Source organism: Ammospiza nelsoni, chromosome 3 (assembly GCF_027579445.1).
Source record: "Ammospiza nelsoni isolate bAmmNel1 chromosome 3, bAmmNel1.pri, whole genome shotgun sequence".
NCBI lineage: Eukaryota > Metazoa > Chordata > Aves > Passeriformes > Passerellidae > Ammospiza > Ammospiza nelsoni.
The window spans coordinates 78,858,740-78,878,878 of record NC_080635.1 but is presented as its reverse complement, the minus strand read 5'-3'; the positions used below and the strand labels follow the sequence as shown (position 1 = coordinate 78,878,878).

The 20,139-nt window shown below is 37.1% G+C and overlaps 1 protein-coding gene across 1 annotated transcript in view; it reads left to right on the top strand.

Annotated features, from left to right (window-relative positions):
- LPIN1 (lipin 1) overlaps positions 1-18,150 on the top strand; it is a 49,170-nt gene extending 31,020 nt beyond the window's left edge. The window contains exons 13-20 of the mRNA XM_059467900.1: positions 1,265-1,338; positions 3,336-3,480; positions 6,137-6,285; positions 7,920-8,006; positions 9,396-9,548; positions 11,383-11,497; positions 13,624-13,727; positions 14,569-18,150. Of these exons, the coding sequence (XP_059323883.1) occupies positions 1,265-1,338; positions 3,336-3,480; positions 6,137-6,285; positions 7,920-8,006; positions 9,396-9,548; positions 11,383-11,497; positions 13,624-13,727; positions 14,569-14,728 (987 nt within the window). The 3' untranslated portion in view covers positions 14,729-18,150. The remainder of the gene's footprint in view (positions 1-1,264; positions 1,339-3,335; positions 3,481-6,136; positions 6,286-7,919; positions 8,007-9,395; positions 9,549-11,382; positions 11,498-13,623; positions 13,728-14,568) is intronic.
- The last annotated feature ends 1,989 nt before the right edge of the window (positions 18,151-20,139 follow it).

Below are 20,139 nucleotides of genomic sequence, written 5' to 3'. Positions count from 1 at the left end.
AAGGAGCAAGCTGAGTTTGCTTCTGCTTGCAGTGGGAGGCCTGGGATCTGCATACTCATCCCTCAGAACTTCAGAGGGTAACTTGGTACTCAGTTTGACACATTAAACATGTTCTGAGGTGTGGTTTGTTTTGACTTCAAAAAGCTTTGGATCAGACCCTACCTGAAACATTTGCCTGAAGAGTTTCAATTTATTTTCATTACACAGATCTGAGGCAGTAGTATCTAATGTATTAAATCTCTGTTTGGAAACCTAGAATCAGAGTTGTGCCACTAATTTAAAGTTTTCACTCAGATTACCTACCTCTCAGCATCTTTCTTTTGAAGGTTGAAGAGCAGGCATATTTATGAGTAGAGTGAGCTGTAAAACTCCGCAAAACCTAAGATGCCAAACTGACTATATATATTGGCTTGAAAATCTTTTTGAGTTTCTTTTCAGAGCATTAGAAGTTTGTGATAATAATCTTAGTCATGGATGAACATTGGAAAACTAAAAAATCCAAAGCTTTATGTGAAATATTGTTGGCTAGTAAAACCTCTTCATATTAATTTATACTACTGAAGCATTAGTACTTGAGGGGAGAAAATAACTTTTAATACAATTTTATGGTTGTGCCTCTGTCAAGAACTCCTTTAACCTTGCATGAGCTAACCATTGTACTGATCTGTGGGTGTGGATTTCAGAGCATGAGATTCTAGTTTGAACTTTTCAGGATTTTCTCTGGAAGTATTTGATTATCTCTTGAGATGTGGTGACTTTAAATGGAACTATGTAAAGCACTATTTAAAAATCTTGTGGAATGACTTTGGTAGTGTTCAGCATCTACTCAAGATAAAAGCGCTTTAGCAAGTTTTACTGGATTTAAGATTTAAATGATTCTCTGAAAGGTAATTTACGGGTTTTTTTCCTTCTCCCAAGTCATACTTCACTTTCTCAGGTGAAATCTAGCTATTTGAGGTGTATGAATTGCGTAGCTATGGAGTCAATCCCAGAACTTCAACAGTACTAGATGTTAAACCTGATACTTCTCTACTTCTTCCCTGCAAAACTTATTGTTCTGAGTTCTATAGTTGCAGTTTTTAGTTCTTTGTACTGCCTTTATTCTTTAAGGGTTTTAATTTGCCTACAAAAAAAGGAGACAAACACACGGTTGATTTTTACCAAGTCAGTACAAGGCAGAATTTGATTTTCAACTATTTTTCTAAAAACATCTACTTTCTGCTCAACAGGAGATGCACAGCTACTCATACTTGTATTTTTACAGGAAACAAAACCAGAGCAAGGCATGAGTGAGAGTGGACTTACAGAAGAGTCTTCACAGATGAGCAGGGCAAACAGGTACCCCAAAAATCATCTGTACCTGAAACAAGCAAGAGTGATCATTTAAAAATGAAAGCAAGTTACCTCAGCTATTCAAACAAAGAAATACTGTCAGTGAAATACTTTAAATTTGTTACTCATTGCACCACAGAAGTGCAAATAGGAGGCCCCTACCCATGGCAGGGCTGCAGACCTTGTGGGTGCATTCTGGCATTTCTGTGGTTTGGCTGGCAGCTCTGGGACTCACATTCCAGTCCCTTGGAAACACACTCTAATTGGAGCAGTTCTCCAAAGCTACATGTATTTCTCTAGAGTTTTTAAGGGAACATCATAGATGAGCCCAAGCTGTTGTCAGATCCCAGTTGCTTAAATTTTTTTTATTTATTTAGATTTATGGCCTGACAAATTAATTGGTTCCTGCATATTTTGGGAAGTTAAGGGACTTTCCAGAGTGTTTTTCACAGGCAATAGTCATGGCTTTCTATTGCTTCTTTCCAGGATTGCAGAAGTCTCTTTTTTCTTGTGCTCCTAACAATCACGCTGTACAGCCAGAATCTCACCTTGGAGGGTTCCATGGCATGAGTTTTAGCTTGCTTTAGAGGGATGAGTTAGCCAGGGACAGCACTCCTACCTTGTCCCTTTTCTGTGTATATGCATCTTAATGTAAACACATCTTGTTTGTGCTGGCTGCAGTCACAGCTGAAAAGGACCAGATTCAAATATGCTTTATGCTCATTAAGTGAGGTTCAGGGGTCACCCTTCTGAAACAAAAAGCTCTCATTCTTTCTGGTGGTCAGCAGTTGCAGTCCAGGCAAATGTGCTGGGAGGACGATTCCTCATTCTGTAGGAGATTAGCTGTTGTCTCTGTTGCCTCTCTGAGACTGAGAACCAGAGTTAATTGGAAAGGCTGATTTTCCTTCTAAGGATGACAAGTGACATATAGGTCTGTTTCTTACATGATTGTTTAAAAACAAGGTTTAAAGTGGGATTCAGAGTTCAAGCAGACTGGATTCTGAAATTGGTATTCTTTGTTTAAATTTTACCTGACCTTAGAAATCACTCATTAAAAATTTATTGTTTGCAAGCAAAATATCATAAGTGGGATGTTGAGTAAAGCTTTTGAGATCACATATCACAAAGGATAAGATAGGCTTTTAAACATTGCTAGTCATGACATGCAGTACCTTGATATTGGGTCAAGACTACCAAATATACCTCCAGGTGTGATTGCAATAAAAGGCCAAATATTGATTGTTTTAAAGATCAGATTTGTAGGATCTGAAAGAGTTTTAAGTTATACCTACAGTGATAGGATTTTTTACTGTAGGAAAACATTCTTTCTGAGATAGAATACCCTTAAGAAGTTTCTAAAAAATGGTTGTAGGAGAACAAAAGTAATTACTCCAATGTGTATTTAAACAGAATACTGTGAGGGAGCTCAGGTTTTATGACTTTTCATCATTGTATTCTGAACAGGGTAATCCTGCAAATCCCAGAAATGAATAATCCTGTTATTTGAAACTGCTCATTGAAAGAACATGAGGAGTTATTTTGTTTAATAAAACTTCCATAACCTGCATTTTTTAAAAATTAATTTTTAGATTTTTTGGGGGAGGAGAGAAGAGGGACAGAGAAATTCAGCATAGCAAGTGCCTCTTCTTTTGAGAACAGAGGATTTTTAAAGTTATAATATCTAATGGGTATTATTTTTTCATCATATAAGATTTTTGAGTTAATACATTAATTTTTATTCATTAAATTTAAGTAATGAAAACTGTTATAGCCATTCACTTGCCTGTAACAATCCAAGTTTGAATAATGGACAATGTGTGAATGAAAGTTTGGTACTTCATTGATATATTAAAACCCATGATATGAATGACCTCCTGTGAGACAGTATTGGTAGCAGAGAATCAATGACTTATTTGGTGACTCACTGTTAATGCATTTTTAATGGCTACTGAGATGCGTTTCCAGGCATGATAACATCATTTTCTGTGTGTGCAATGTTGCAGAATAAAAGATGAATCTTCTTCAAGTGACGAAGACCCAAGAGCTGCCAAACAAAACCTTGGGTCATTGCAAGCCAACTCCAGTCATCTCTCATTATTGTCTGGAATCAGTTACAAAAAATCACTTCGACTCACTTCTGACCAACTTGTGAGTTAATTTTACATCCTTGTCCTGAAATGGCATTTCTAACACAACATAAATCTTTGCTGTTTTTCAGGCTTCAAAGCTTAATTAGCTCTTACATCTTGCATTTAATTCTCTCTCATTACATTTTTCAAAAAAGCCTTTTCCCTTCTCTTTTCTGTATTAAACATGAATGTTGTTCCTTGCAGCACGTGCTGGGGTTTGGAGGTGGAATCTCATTTAGAAAAAAAATAAATTTCCAAAGTTGTATTTGTCACTTGAGTAAGTGTATTGGAACCACATCCTTCCTTGTAGTATCCTTGTAGTGAAATGTGTATATGTTGATAGACCTCTCTTCTTTCTCCTTCCTCTCTTTTCCTTTTCTCTCATTTATAGGCAGATAGTCATATTTTGCATGAGTACAGTTTTCTGTCAGTAACTTCTGAAAGAGCTGCTTGTGAATTTATAATGAGTCCAGGCTATTGATTTCTTTGTAGCTTATTAATTTCTTTGAAGCCAATTCTCTTCCTCCGTGACAGAGGCGTTTTGGCTAATGATGACAAAATTGTTGCAATTTTGTGTTCTGTACATTTCAATTTGATCTGGAAAAATAGGCTACTATAGGGAAATACTTCTTGTCATCTTAGGTACAGATAATTAATTTTCTGAAGGAAACCCACATGAGGCGTACAGCATTTAACAGCCCATCACTCACTGCCTGGATAATTTGTAAGAAATGCAGTTTTTCCCAAGAGACAGATGAGATGTGTTGGGTATTTTCTGTTGAAAAGAGAGACCAGGGGTTACACAAATAAAGTGGGACTTGCAGTTTCAGAAACCTTGCAGAAATTAGCTGAAGTTAAAACTGCTCTTAAATTGGTTTAAAAGTGGGAGAGATTCACCAGTTACCCATGAGTTCTGCATTCTCACCTCCTTTTCACTTTTTAGCTAATTGAGAAGTTGCAAAAAAGATAATGAAGAAAAAGATACACAAAGAGTGTTAAATTCCTACAGGTCTTGGGAAAATGAACATGTAGCTTCTCAAATAGAATTAAATCAGTAGCCTCCTGCCCCACATGTCAATAAGTGGCACAGGAAACAGTGAAGAGTAGCAAAGTAGGAGAGTTAAGGATAGTTAGTGTAGGCTGAAGGGTAATAGTTCATTTGGTGTGAGAGATGTATTATTTTACAAAAAAGATAAAATAATGAAGAACACAAATCCCCCTACCAGAGGTCTTAATTAGAGTTTATGGAACTTTTTGTTACATTTCTCTCTGCATATGTATCTTTCTTTAGGAGTGGGAAGTGCCCATATATGGTCCCTATTCCAGCATTTGTTACTGTTTGTGAACATTAGGGGATTTCTTTTTGAAATTTACATGACTGTGAAACAGAATTTTTTTGTTTATTTGTTTTGTTTTGTTCTTTAAATCAATGCCTAATATACACCACACATGGTAAACCTCTGGTGCTGTCTTTTAGAATACCTCTACTGAAAGCAATAAAATTCAGTGTGACCAAATTGGGTTGACTGTTTGGATGGCAGGTGCCCAGCCAAGCCACTCTGTCACTCCCCTTCTCAATGGGACAGGGGAGAGAACATAAGGTGGATAAACAAAGAGAAAAACAAGTATATTCTCTGCTTCCCACCAGTGAGGGATGCTCAGCCACTTCCTAGAAAGCAGGGCTTCAGCTGCGGGAGGCAAACATTGTAAAATAGCAAATGCCTCTCGTTGCTCCTCCTTTCCTTAACTTTTATATCTAAGCTGATGTTGTATGGTAGGGAATGCCCCTTTGGTTAATTTGAATTATCTGGCCTCCCAGGATCCTGGCCACCCCCAGCCCCTTGATGGTGGAGGAATGTTGGGGAGACAGTGCTGCTGCTGTGCCAGTGCTGCTCAGTAGTGCCCAAAACACCTTTCCAGCTGCCAGTGCAAAGCACAGCACTGTGATGGCAGCTGTGGGGAAATGAGCTGCAGCTCAGCCAGACCTATTACAATTTCCACCCCATTCCTTACTATTTATATCGCACTCAGGTCCCACATAATTGATATATCTTCTAATTGTTCCATTGTTTTATTTCTCTTTATTGAAATCCCTCCTTACCCACAGATTCAACTTAACTACATTCTTAAACCATCTCTATACCAAACATACATTTCATTGACTACTATCCTATCCTATACTTTCATAGATACATACTACTTTCCCATTCCATGGGCTTCCTCCACCCCTCCAGATCCATGACTTGGGCTCCATTGCATCAGGATGGATGGTCAGGAGAGGAGAGCAGGATACCTGATTGTTGGCACCAACACTGGTCCAGCTCGGGTCATCATATCATTTCCCTTGCTCCTTGCAAAAGTCATTCTTCATCAGTTCATGTTGTTGCTTTTACTTTGCTTCCTGCAGCCTACAGTTTACACCACAGATTACTTTTCCCCAGTGTTAAATCTCCCTGGGACACATCCTGGTTCTCCCTATCCTTCTGAATTACCCCTCAAGTACACCCTGATCTTTGGGCAAAAAAGTCCCACAAATGAATTTGACTTTATGGGAGGAGAAATCCACACCAGCTTCCCCAGCCAAAAACACCAAGGCAATGCTCATGTGCAGCTTTTACACTGTGTCCATTTCACATGCTTAGTTTGTTGATCACCTTGCTGCTAATGTCTTGCAGAAAAGCTTAAAGCTCAAGAATGGCCCCAATGATGTGACCTTTAGTGTTACAACCCAGTATCAAGGCACTTGCCGCTGTGAAGGGACCATTTACCTATGGAATTGGGATGATAAAGTTGTTATTTCTGATATTGATGGGACAATCACACGGTGAGTGCATGAACAGAGAGAGACTTTATATACAAGGATTTTCCTCTTTAGTTTAAAGGAAAATATAATTACCAAGGAGTGTTAATCACAAAATTTTCATATACAAGTGTTTTGGGATGTTTTGTTTCTTGGTTTTGGGTTGTTGTTGGTTTATTTAATATTTTTAATTTTTACATTTGGCTTTCAAACAATACAACAATCTTTAGTTGAATTCCTAATTTAATAGACGCATGCCATATGTACCCATTATTTGTTACCTCTTGGTGTTTCATGATAGTATTGGAGGACCTTCTGCAAAATCTTGACCTTTTTGTTGCATCACCCTCATGATGTAGGTAGTAATTAAAAGGAGTAATTAAATATGAAGGAGTAATTAAAAATAAGAAACATTAATTTTGTTTTAAATGGCACTCCTGGGGCATTCCAGTGTTAGGCATATTACTTAGAATACTAGACTCCAAAATCAATGTCAGAGCTAGAATCTGATGGAAGGTTTCAGATTAGTACTTGGGGTAAAACTCATAATTTTGGAGTGACCAAAAGGATTTACTGACTTGCTGGTTTCTATTTATTTATTGTATTTAACACTAGGGAAGACAATTGTCTGTGTAACAGGGAAAGCATGAAATAAAAATACAAGCATTGTCTCTTGTGGTGAGATGTTTAATTGTTTTGAAAGTAATTTATTTCAAAATCAAACTTAGCTATATCTAATTAGGAAAAAAAAAGGAAAAATAATTTTCAAGAGCAGTCTGTGGGAAATTAAAATACTTGATTTAGACTGAATTTCTCTTCTTTCTTGTGATTTATCCGTTGTATGTCAAACTTCTCGTTTGATGCCAATGTAAATTAACATCTCTCCCCATTTAGCTTTCTTAAGCTTCAATAAAGTGAGTGGGATCTATTCTCTCTGCTGTTGATCTGCCCAGAGTTATTGAATCACTTCACCTTACAGTGCTGGTGCAAATCCTTCCTAAGCCACTGCCCAATATTTCTTCCTCTAAGATGCAAGTTATTCAGGGTGTAGACTTCTTACTGTGTATCTGTACAGTACTTTGTCAAGCAAGATGCTCATTTACACTATTTGTTATTATAGTGTAAATATTTTTCTATCATATAAAGCCAGAAATACATTGAAGCCAGAAAGAATATTTGAAAATCGTTTACGCCTGACCAACTCCTGGCTTAATGTGGAGAAGTTAGTTTGAAGTAAGCTAAAATGTGACTTACCTCATACCTTAAATTTCTCATAAATGTCCATTATGAGTAGGTTTGGTTTATTTAGAAAACATTTAACATAAACCTCAAAAATTATGTTTAGCATTGGTGGCCTCCTAGAGGTCTGAGTGATGCTTGTGTGCTGTGACTTCTGTATTACCTTTTGGGGCACAAGATTATCCATCTTGGGGCACAGCAGCAATTTAAACAACATGGCCAAGGATGAGCATGTCAGTCTATCTAAAAAAAAAAAAAAGGAAATAAACTAATTCTCTTCTGATGACAATCAGTTCCTTACAGAATACCTTTTTCCATTTGCAGCTTCCAAGTAAGTTAGTGGGATTTGTATTAGACTTGACTGTTATTATAAGTATGGGGTTTTTTCAGCTCACTTATATTGTTTTTCCTTTATTTAGGTCAGATACTTTAGGTCATATTTTGCCAACTCTTGGCAAAGACTGGACACACCAAGGGATTGCAAAGTTGTACCATAAAGTGAGCCAGTGAGTATTCAGTAAATCTGCATGCATCTGTGGCTAGTGTTTATTCATTTGTGTGTAAAAATTTAAATTTCTCTGAGCTTCTCTTAACCTATAAGGGTGTCGATTTCATCAGTATCTTCTTGCTTTAGTGATGCTTACACAGTGCAAATGTCTCCTGCATGATATGCAGAGCAAAACCTGCTTTATGACAACAAAAGCAAAAGCCCTCTATCTGTGAGTTTTTCTTTTATTGCAAGAATGTCAGCTTTTCTTATAAATTACCATGAATGTGTGACGAGCCTCTGGTACACATCACAACTCTCCTCTTAGTTAATCTGATTTTTTCTCTGTACTAGAGTTCTGCTAAGGCTCGTTTATTGCTTTTTATTTTACATGGATGATGAATTATAAATTATGGATGTTGGAATCTAAATTATGCCAGAGACACTTCTCTGCATGTTAGACAAACGTGTTTGCAGAAAAGACAGGACAGTCTGGGCATTCACATGCTGAGTTTTATGTACAACCTCTGCATTACATTTGGTGGAAATGTTAATTAATTTTTTTAATTGCAGTTGTTATTTCTGTGCCTACCAGCATTATCAGTTGTTAGGGCTTTGATGATCATAAACATAGGGGAAAAAATAGATTTGAGTCATGTTGGTTTTCAAATTACTGAGTTAATTATGTCGTGGCTATATTACAGTGGAACTCCATATAAATGCTTAATAGTTTGATCTAATGACCATGCGTGTACTGAATACAGTCTGTCTTTGTTTTATGAAAATTATTTTTCAATAGAAATTGGAAAGTAAGCTGCTAAGTTGAGCTACTATAAGATAGGATTCTGTTCTAACATGAGCAGAATCAAAGGCAACCTGTGACTTACGCCAAAACTTTCATTTCAGTGTCAGGTTAAAGATTACTTCTCATACTGTGTTTTGAAGCTCAAGTTGTTCCAGCTTGAGAAAATGTGTTATTGCTGGACATCTTTTTTTGCAGAGGCCTGAGAGGCAGAAATGCAACACTGTTAATACAGCAAAGGCCAATAGACCATTGTCTGCTTCATGCCAAGTGTTTTCCTCTTTGCAGATGTCTTTCCATTTAATTCTGAGGACAATGGCTCCACCACACAGGGGTGGAAAGATAACCATAAGGAGTCTCAAGTCCTGAGAGGAGCAGAGATAAATGAGCCCTCTTCAGGTGTAATCACTAAATGCAGTGGAGCTTGATGGGTTTTAATTACCGAGTGTTTTGGCATAAATGTTTTTACTTCTTTTAAATTAAGTCTGGGTTAAACATACTATTTAACAGCCACGATTTGATTCATGTAAAAGTAAACCCTCAAAATTATTACTATCTAGACACCTGCTTTATTTTTAAAGTAGTTTCTTTTATATCTGCTCACAGAAATGGATATAAATTTCTGTACTGCTCAGCACGAGCTATTGGAATGGCAGGCATGACCAGAGGATACTTGCACTGGGTCAATGAAAGAGGAACTGTGCTGCCTCAGGGGCCAGTTTTGCTGAGTCCAAGCAGCCTATTCTCAGCTCTTCACAGGTAACACAATTTTGCTTTTACAGAGATGGAAGTGGAGTCTGGATTATCAGCTTTTTTAAGTTGGAGTGCTTGAAATAATTAATAATTTAATTTTTTTTACATATTGGTGCAAAATTTAATTAAGAAATTTTGTTAGAGAAAGACCAAAATTCAGTAGTTACTCAATATCTATTTTTGCCTAGTTTATATCTTAGATGTATATTAAGGCACAGCTGTGTTCACTGTTTACCAGTAGGTACAACTTGGTGACTTCATGTGTTTAACATTGTGTGTTCATATTTAGAGAGAAATGTCCACATTTTTGGCATATTTCTGTGGACATTTTAATAGCAATCATTCTTGTCTTTACCTGTAAGGTGTTTCAGTTGGCATAAGTATATTTTTCTGGAAGGTTATTTCTTGATGGGTTTTGAAGAAATTAATGTGAAAATGAAATGAACTTTTTATATGCCTGACTGCACTGTGGGATTCTATGAGGACAATGTTATCTTTCCTAGGTGTTGAACTGTGGTGAGTGAATAATAACAGCACAGATTATGAATATTGTACCTTCTGCCTTATTCAGTGAAGCATGTCAAGTGATTACTGAAAATATTTTAAGCTGTTAAAAGCTGCTGTGACAAGATATATTTCATTAGAATTTTTAATGGAAGGTTGTTCAGATGTTCTCCTGATTGAGTGACATGCTACAGGCTGTCTTACCAGTCACATTCTAAATATAAGAAACCATGGAGGTATTAGAGTGCACTTCTCAGACTGATTAAGTAATAAATGCAGTGAAAAGTAGTTACTGCTATTTTATACTCATTGTATCTAGAAATGCCTTTAAAATGATACTCCTTTTGGTACCTTGTTTAGACTAAGGAATGCCCATCTTTCACTGTACACTATTGTAACTGCTGAGGTATGTAGGCAATAAATTACTTCACTGTTTTATCCATAAATTTAATCCTTGTAGGTTTGAGATCAGCTGTATGTGAGGCTGAGGAAAGGTGGTTTTATTCATCTTTTGCACATTCTCAGGCATTGATTTATACATGGATCTGCTGTTCCAAAGGGTTGCTTTACTCCCATGAAGCTTCTGTGCTATTCACATCTTCCTTGACATTTGTGTTGGTACTTGGATCTTGGATTCTGAGCTTCTTAAGTGTTTTTGTGTCATGCTGGTATTTTCCTATGTTATGGGAATTCCAGACTCTGCCACCTGTTTAGTCCTCTTGCCAAGAGAAGTTGTTGTGAAAGGGCTTTTGCCCAGAGATGAGATAACTCCTGTGTTCATTAATGAATTTTCTGTTCTGCAAGAAGTAGCTGAAGAGAAATAGAAGATTCCTTTATTCCTTAACTTTTGCTAATCAGCAGTGGTGGAGAACCTGACTCTAATTCTGTCTTAACAGTTTGAGGTGCTTCTAGCACATATGGTGACTGCAATCCTTTTAAAAATAAAATTTAAAAAAAAGCACCATAAACAGTGAGGGCTGATATAATCTATGAGCCGTTCTGCAGTTCTCAAGGGGCAGTTTACTTGGTGAGAGTTTGTCTCATAAGGATTGATTTAGCAGATGCTCCCTGTAATCCAGTATCCTTGCTCAGTAGTCATCATTGTGATGTAGGCTTCAATAGAGGTTACCTTGTTTCAGAGGATTTATTTTCTGTGCCCATTGTGTAAGCTTGGTAATTCTGTTTTGTCTTCATGGGCAATCTGACTTCTAAAAGATTTATTAGAGAAGAGTGGATGCTATGCAACAGTATCTAGAAAATGTTGAATAAAGAAGATAACATGGTTTGTGGTGTATTTCATGTGTACTTATTCAGCTTCCCTTTTTTATCTTTTCAGGGAGGTCATAGAAAAGAAGCCAGAAAAATTTAAAGTTCAGTGTTTGACAGACATCAAGAATTTGTTTTATCCTAACACAGAGCCCTTTTATGCTGCTTTTGGAAACAGACCTGCTGTAAGTAATAGCTGAATTTATTTCTATTGCAGAGAACAGATATGTTGCTGTTATTTCATGGTTCTGTTGTATTAGAACTTAGAAGCTTTAAATGAGAATTAAGCACATTTTATTAGGCCCTGTACAAAACAAAGTATTAAGGTTCTTCCTCAAAAATACCATGATGTAGGATTTAGAGATGGAAGAGCAGCAAAGTAACTAGGTTATATCTGCATAAATTAGCAGTTAAGCTTGTGTAGAAACAATGATCTCATTTTAATCCACACAGATACAGTGGCAGTGAGGTAACTGTGGGCAGACAGAAAATATTCCAGATTAAGATTGGTGGGACTTACACTTCTCTAAGTACACTCAAATAACCTTGAATGTCCCATCGAAGTCAAAAGGTTCCACTTTGTATGGAAAGTGATATATTGGACATAGAAAAGGATATGTCCAATATGATATATTGAACATAGAAAAGGATAGAAAATGACATACTAGACATAGGAAAGGAAAGACAGATCTGTCACCTGTTGGCAGACTGGATATTTGGGCTATAGAAGGCTCCTGCCCTGGACCAAAGAATGCTGTTAAGCATCTAGAGGAGGAAACAGTCTCATGGGCTTGGGCTGAGGGGGAACCCTGGCATGTAATTACTCCTTCTTTAAAAGCATTATGTCAGAGCTTACAGAGCTCCTCACTATCCCATTGCTGTACTGAGCTGTTATATTATAGGCAGCTTAGTTTCCATTATCAAGGCACCTTTAAACATAGGATTATGAAATAACATTTTAAAAACTTCGGTAATGTTGTATTACAGATAATAACTACCTCTAGTTCCATTTTTATTTGAACCTCAGGGAAACATGCATTAAAATAATGATTTTATTTCAATACTATTTCAAGTAAAACACTAAGTTATTGTTTCTAAAGTTATTACTGGTAGCTCACTCCTATGCTTGCTGCCAGAGTGCAGGCTTCAGGTGTGCAATGTGCTATACAGGTTTTGTATAGCTCAGGATCACAGCTTTCTCAGTTTTCTGCTCTGGGTTTTCTGTTGTTTTTCTGTTTCGTTTTTTTTGGAAGTTGGTTTTTTGTTGTTGTTGTCTTGTTATGTTTTTGGTTTTGATTGTTTTTTCCAAGAACAAACTCAGAGAAATTTCTGTACACATGGGTGTTACAGGTGTAGACAGTGTGTGGACTGCCATGATGCTGAATTCTTGAAATGACTGCTCTTCTCTTTTGCTCAATTACTTAATTTTTTGAACAGTCTTTACAATATAGAAATAATAATAAACTTTGTGGTTTCATTAATGTTCCAGTTTTTCACCATTTTGGCTTTTGAAACCATGATTTATGTTAGCAAAATGGAAATTGGTTTTGCTCTGATCTTTTGGGAGATATTTTCAACTTTGATTTTGTTGAGCTTTTCTTCAGAGCAGATCAAAACTTATTTATTGTTTTCTTTAACAATCTGAATTTTGTAGAAGACATTCTTAATTCTGACTTCTCATTGTACTTCCCATAGTTGTATCTGCATTACCTGCTGTGGCTCACTTATATTTCTTGCTTTCCCTTCTTTTTCCCTTGTTCTGACATGGAGTATGCCATATGAGTATGCCACAAATCTGAACTCAAGAGCTAAGTGATGGCTTTAGTATAGACATATTTGTTACGAATTTTGTGACCTTGCCCTTAAAAAATAATTCCTGTTTTATGTGTCAGTTACATTTTAACCTCTGTACACTGTTGTAACATACTTGGTACAATGCACAAAGGGCATTAAATATTCTCTGAAGGAAAAATGAAGGTGTTAATGTGCTCTTACACCAAATGTCATTAGTTCTTTACTGAATGTTATTATTGTGTCAAGGGAAGTTACTGAAAAAAATGAACATGATTTTGATTAACAGTTTAAACTGAAGTGGCAAACTTCTTATCTAGCAGGAAATTGTCTGTTTCATGAACATTTCATTAGATTGACCTCATTTGTAACATAATGGAGAATTTCAGGCACACAATAACTAGGTGAATTTAGTACCAGTTCTGTGTAAATATGTTCTTTTGTGTAATATATTAAAGCAAGATTACACATGATTTTGCAAAGGCGGAATCATGATTTTTCTTCTTTTTTATTCTTTTAGGATGTTTATTCATACAAACAAGTGGGGGTTTCTTTAAACAGGATATTTACAGTTAACCCCAAAGGAGAACTTATACAAGAGCATGCAAAGACAAACATCTCATCGTAAGTAATCTCTTATCCCTAACACTTCATGGACTAAATTCATTTACTCTAACTTATGACTCAAGTTGCCCAAAGATCCATTCAATTTTAGTAATTAAAGATTCTTTATAATTCTTCAAACAAAACAAAAAAGATTTAGATTAAAATACAGACTTTCCACTTCCCTTCAGCTAAACTGACAAAAAGATTTTTTTTTATATTTAGTATAATAAATTCCATCTACTTTATTAATGTAAAAGATTTAAAAGTGGATGATTTAGTCTGCATAAAAATGAGACTCACTAGTTTGCTGATACCATCTGCCTTTTCAAAATTTCCTTTTCCTGGATCTCCTATCTAGAAGAGCCAGAAAACAAAATCTGAAGAGAGGGTCAAGTGCTTCCAGAAAGATGCTTAGGCACTGGTAACCCCTAGCATTGGAATGGCTTTTAGTAATGTTAAGTGTTGGTGTCTTTAATTGAAGGGCAGCCATATGTGCATAAAATATGAATAATCAGTTGAGCAGGGAACTGCTTGAGCCAAGCTGGACAGAAATGGAGAGGCAGAATGTGGTGTTTGAATATTTTAGCAGATGATCTATGTGTAAAATGGCATCTATTTCTCACTAGGTAAGTATCATTTGTTAGAATGAACAGATTAGAATGAATTTCTTATCCTAACTCTGAATCCTTTCTGGAAGCTGGGCACCAAAATTAAATTTAGTTTTATTGCTTTGAGGAGGGTGACTTGTGCACTTTGTCTGTTTGTAAATGTAGTCATGCCTTAGTGGTTGGGACATTTAAAAAATTCAAAATAAAGATGGTCTGAAATGGTTCAGCATTCTTTTTTTTTTGTTTTCCAGCTATGTCAGACTCTGTGAAGTGGTAGATCACATTTTCCCTTTGCTGAAAAGAAGTAATTCTTCAGACTTCCCTTGTTCTGACACCTACAGCCAGTTCACCTACTGGAGAGAACCTCTGCCACCATTTGAAACTCAGGATGTACATCCAGCCTCATCTTAATCACATCTCCAAATTGCTGGTCTCACCTCAAAGACTGGGTTGGCTTGTGTTGAAAGGACACCACTTGGCTTTTGCTGTTGACAGTTCAGTTGGGATCTGTGAAGTTGTGAGCATTGTATTCTTCTGCTGTGAGCAAACTTAGGAATGCTTTTTCATACTTACTTAGGTTTCCAGACAAGGGGAGTCTTGTTAGGAATAGGAGTTGCTTTTCTAGGTCCTTTCCCAGTTCCTCAAATTTTGCCATGCACTTTCATTATATAAGGTCAATTAAAAGTGCAGTGATGTTGGGGTTGCAGGTAATCATGCCATAAGGTTGTAAAGTGATTCCACTTCTGTTCTGCATCACTGAAGCCGTCTTCCATCCTGTCAGAACCCCTTGCCAGTAACGGAGCTGAAAGTGCTCACCATTCCTAACATTATCTGGTGACACAAACAGGGATTACAATCTATATAGCAAAATCCTTCTCTCTGAAGGAGCAAATGATTCCTCCTCTCTTCCTTTGCTTGACCAACAACTGTTTGTTTAAGAGTTAATTACTGGGCTAGGTTCTCAGCAGATGTAAATCAGTGTAGCTGTCAAAACCAATTGAGCTGTGTTTGATTGATTCCAGCCTGTTTTGACATGGGACACTTCTGAGGAAATAAATTATATGTATTCTAAATTGAAAGTAAATGAAATAGGATGGCCAGATTCTTCCAATCTTTCTCAGTGTGAGAACTATAATACTTCAGGAGTAGCTTTTTGGATCAAGGTCCGTGTTCAAGTGGAAGATACAGGCCGCTGCGGATAGTGCCCACCTTACTGAAGTGGGTGATTTTCAGTAAATGCATCTTTCCCACACGCAGTGTGCGGAGGTTGAAGATTTTTTACTGAGCCAAAAATAGTAAGGATTTTATCAAAATGGAATAGTTTTGTTTGAAATATTATTTTGGTTAAAATGTGAATTTTGATTCTGGTGAATGACGCATCTCAGGTTTTTACTGTATGGATGTTTTTGCTTTGTTTTGTATCATAAAGAATGGATACTTTTAGTACAATTTACTCTCCTTTAAGATAATGAAATCTCCTTTTTTTTTCTTTTTTTTTTCCATATTTATCCAGACACAAGCTGTAGATATTGTTTTTGACAGCCTTAAGATTGAACTGTGTGCACTAAAAGCAATACTGTGGATCAGTTGATAACATTTTCCAAATGGTCTGCCTTTACACAATGTGGTACTTAAAATATGGACTCCAAGTGCCCACATGCCAAATGATTTCAAATATGTTGTAGATAGGAAAGAAATTTTTTTTTTCCTTTTGGATTATACTGAAAAGTCTAACTGTTCTCTGAAATGCTGAAAATGGCATCATGGGCTTCTATGTATATTGTATTTCAGTATGACTACACTGGTGGTTCCCAAGCTGTGGTCTCTGCCAGCTTGTGATCTGAGGCTATGGTAAGTGTTTTGCAGCTGCTTTGTAGTGTTTTCACTTAAGAGTTTAATAACAGGAAGGAAGAGTGGTCCAGGAGACATTTTAAGATGTGATTATGGTTGTTCATCACCCAGAAATTTGGAAATGGCTGCTCTGTATCACATTTCTTTCTTAACAACAAATTCTGGTTTTGCGTGTCAAGAGTGATCGCAATGTAGATAGGATGGGAACACTCTGGTAGGGATTTTCTAAGTTTTACTGCTGAAGACTTTATCTGGGTTCTAAGTGGGCCAATTTATGATTTCTCTGTGCCTTCAATGAGAACATATGCAATGCTTTATATAGCTGCAGTGTGCAGTGGAGAGCCCTCCCTAAGTCTTCCTTTCATATGAACATTGCTACTTCAGGAAAGGTAAATATCTGCTTTGGACATATCAGGATTAGACACAAAGAGGAAGAAATGTGTGTTTGATATTTGTTTGACAAGTGTTTGACAACCCAGAACTGATTATGTTCTCTTGAAAGTTTAAAGAAAATGCAAATATCTTTTTACTTCAAGGTGTAAGAAATATGGGGTGGATTTTCTGAAAGACAATCAGTGGGGATTGCAGATTGCCAAACTGAGATGGTTGCATCTCTAAATATAGCCACACTTTCCTTTAATTATCTATTAATACTTGTCATTAATCATTGAATAAATGGACAGATGTGCTAGCTGCATCCTATTTAAATTCTGTTTTGGTAAAGGCCTATTTCAATGCATTTATTATATAAAATATATAAAATAAAACTAACTGTTCTCTTCAGCGAGAGGCTGTCAGTTTTGTGTTTTTTATCCTTAACAGTAGTTAAAATCTATTTTTCCAAGGTGGTACGTGCAGCAATTCCCACCAGAAAAGATGGTCCCTGAAAGTTCTCCACAATTAAAGCCTGTGATATATTTATTTATAACTTAATAAATAGGCAATCTAGGGTTGTTTCTTGCCTTTAGTATTTAAAACAAAATGATAATGTGAATAAGGAACTGTTTTAATTGTCAGATTGTGGCCAGAGTGCATTGCTGGTACAGGTGACCCTGAGGTGCTGCAGAATCTGTCCCAGAGTTTTTCAAGATTTGATTAAACAGGGTTATGGCTGACTTGATCTAGTGTTGTTATCCATCTGCTTTAAGGCTGAAGTTGGACTGCATGACCTCCAGGGGTCCCTTCTGACCAACTTTTCTGTGATTCTGTGACGTTCAAAGCTTCGCTTCTGAGTTGCTGCATCCCCCTTTGTATCTGAAATTGAAATATAGCTGAACACTGTCAGGAGTGTGTGTTGCTGTAACTTTTATCAAATTTACTGACAAAAAAACTACTTACATGAAAATCAAGGGTTTGACCTGCTAGAAACATCACCATGCTTTTCCAGAACGTATAAGACATTTTGATTTGGTAGCTGAATAATTTTAGGGTAATATTTAAACTGCTTTGTTAATTCATGTAGCAGAAAAATATATTTAAAAAATGCTACTCTTTCTGTGAAAGAAAAAAGTCAACCTTGCTTGCAGTGTAATGCTGGTTTTTGTTACAGAAAGAATATGTTAACATAAGTATACAGACACATTAGATCACAGTATATTCTATTCATACAATACACAGAAACTAGAATATGCAGCAGTGAGGAGTGACTAATGTTTATTTTCTTGATGCTGATGACCACACCACTCTAGCTGGGTCATGGGAGGGAAAGAATGTTGTGCTTGTGACATTAGTTATGCTGAACATAAACTGTTACTGCTGTAATTTGGGGAAGGAGGAGAAAGAGGTATTGGATATTTTTTATTTGTAGATATGCTTTGTTATTATTTGAAAGACTATTTATATACAGTGTTTACTCTGTAAATGTATGTGCTACTGCAGTGATGAAAATAGTTTTAACACTTCATTTTGATCTGCTGAATGCAACAAGAGTAGAAATATATATTGTAATAAAGGCAAAAATAAATTTTTTCCTGACTTTCCTATTTTTCTGTGTTCTTTGATAATGGCAGAGTGCTTTTGCAGAACTGCTGAATATGTAAAGCATGGCTTTTGTATCTCCAATCTCCACTGCCTGTTTTTTACTAGGGCTATCCAGTGTATCTTAGATTATTTTTGCTGTTCAGCTGCAGTGTTTTGCTGAGAGCCTTTTAAATCTGAAAGAGTTTACTGAGGGAGATGGGGCCAGGATCTGGGCTCTGGCTATTTTGGGACATGGGAACAGCACCTTGGAGCCAAGAGCAACCAGACGGGAACTGGAGCAAATTGGAGCAGTCAGGAATCCTACCCCAGCCCAGAATTTTTTGAATCTTCCTTTTGTCTAATTCCTAGTGTGACCTAAGCAAAAGCTGTCCATCTGTTTTGAATGGGGATGCTGTCATCCATCCATGGCAGTGAGACCAGATAGCCTGTTTTGTGGGCTTCTCTTTGACATAGGCCATCCTGCTGGGGAAAAGCCAATAACCCTTTTTCCTCCTGTCCCTGAGAACACAGTGGTGCCTTTTGCTGCCCTGCCAGGTTTGCTGAGCAGCCTCACTGCAGTGCAGTGATACTGCCAGGCCTGTGAGTGCTGGTATGGAAGCAAAGATGTTTGGGGTTGATAAGGCTCTGCGGCATCTCAAGTTCTCTGTTAAAAATACGAGAGCAGCCGTATTTGGGCAGCCTGCAGTCACTGCTTCTTCAGTGTTCTCTATCTTCTGTATGTCTCTGCCTTTTATAAACATTTACCCTGGAGCTCTGGAGACAGACTTTGAAATGAAGGTACCCTTTTAATTAAAAGTCAGAGAAATTGTGCTTTTGCATCAGCAAAACAAACTTTATAAGGACACTCATTGCTCCTGGAAGATCCCATTGACACTAAAGATACAGCAGTCTGAGGGAGGAAGCTCCTGAGGAGCAAAGAACATAAAGTTGTTGGGGGGGGGCATCTTTTTATGCCATGAGAAAGGTAGGGAATATTTCCTGAATGCTACATTTTCATCCTTGTAAATAACTTTAATTCAATATGCATTGCATGTGCCATCAGGTACCTCAGGATAGTTCATTGCCAGAGTCAGAAGATGGTTGATGCTAAGAGCTAGTGCCTAAAAATATCACTAGTGTAACTTGCAGCCCTTTATGAATGCATGAAAAGGTGAAGTCTGAGGGTTGTTCTTAGTATTCTTGGTTTTATGTTTATTTTTTTTCTTTCTTTTCATAAAATTCCAGCAAAGTACACTGGTGAAGGGAATATACTCCCTGTGTCATGACCTCAGATAGTCTCACTCTTGTGCTTGCAGTAAAATACAGCCTCTCATTGTGTTCAGTAGCATTTTGGAAATATGCAATCAAAGGGCTACTTGTAAATGGGAGCCAGGAGACGGTGCTGAGGAATTAGAGCTGTTGGATGCTGGGGGAAGAGACCTTCATTGAGACCTTTCCAGCCATTGGGAAGTGAGGGAGAAAAATAAAGGTAAAATGAGAATTAAGTTTTTTTCTAAGGGGAACTAGAGAAGGGGAACAAAACCACAACAAGTGGCCAAAAAGCACCTTCTTGTTCCTACCCTTGTGCTGACCCTGGGTGGTGCTGGGTCAGGCACTGAGCTCAGCCTTGTGCCCCCTAAGTGCACAGCCTGTGATCTCCGCGTGTCTGTGCTGCACAGAAGACATCAGAAGGCCCTTTTGGCTTCATTCGCCAGACAGAAGAGAATAACATTGAACAAAAGGAATTCTATGCTCAGGTGTCCAAGGAGTACTGCTAACAGCAAAACAAAGTTGCAATTTCAGCTAAATTTTAAGCTTATGTAAGGACTAGGGCTTCTTTATTATTTTTTCATGAACTTGGGAAACAAAGCTTTCACCTGCACTGTCTGCACCTCAGTGGTACCATGCATGTATCCTTTTAATACAGCTTGCTTCAGTGAATAAATACAGACATCATCATTTTTCAGCCTATTTTAGCAAGTGTTTAACTCATCCCTCCCTGTGCTGAAATT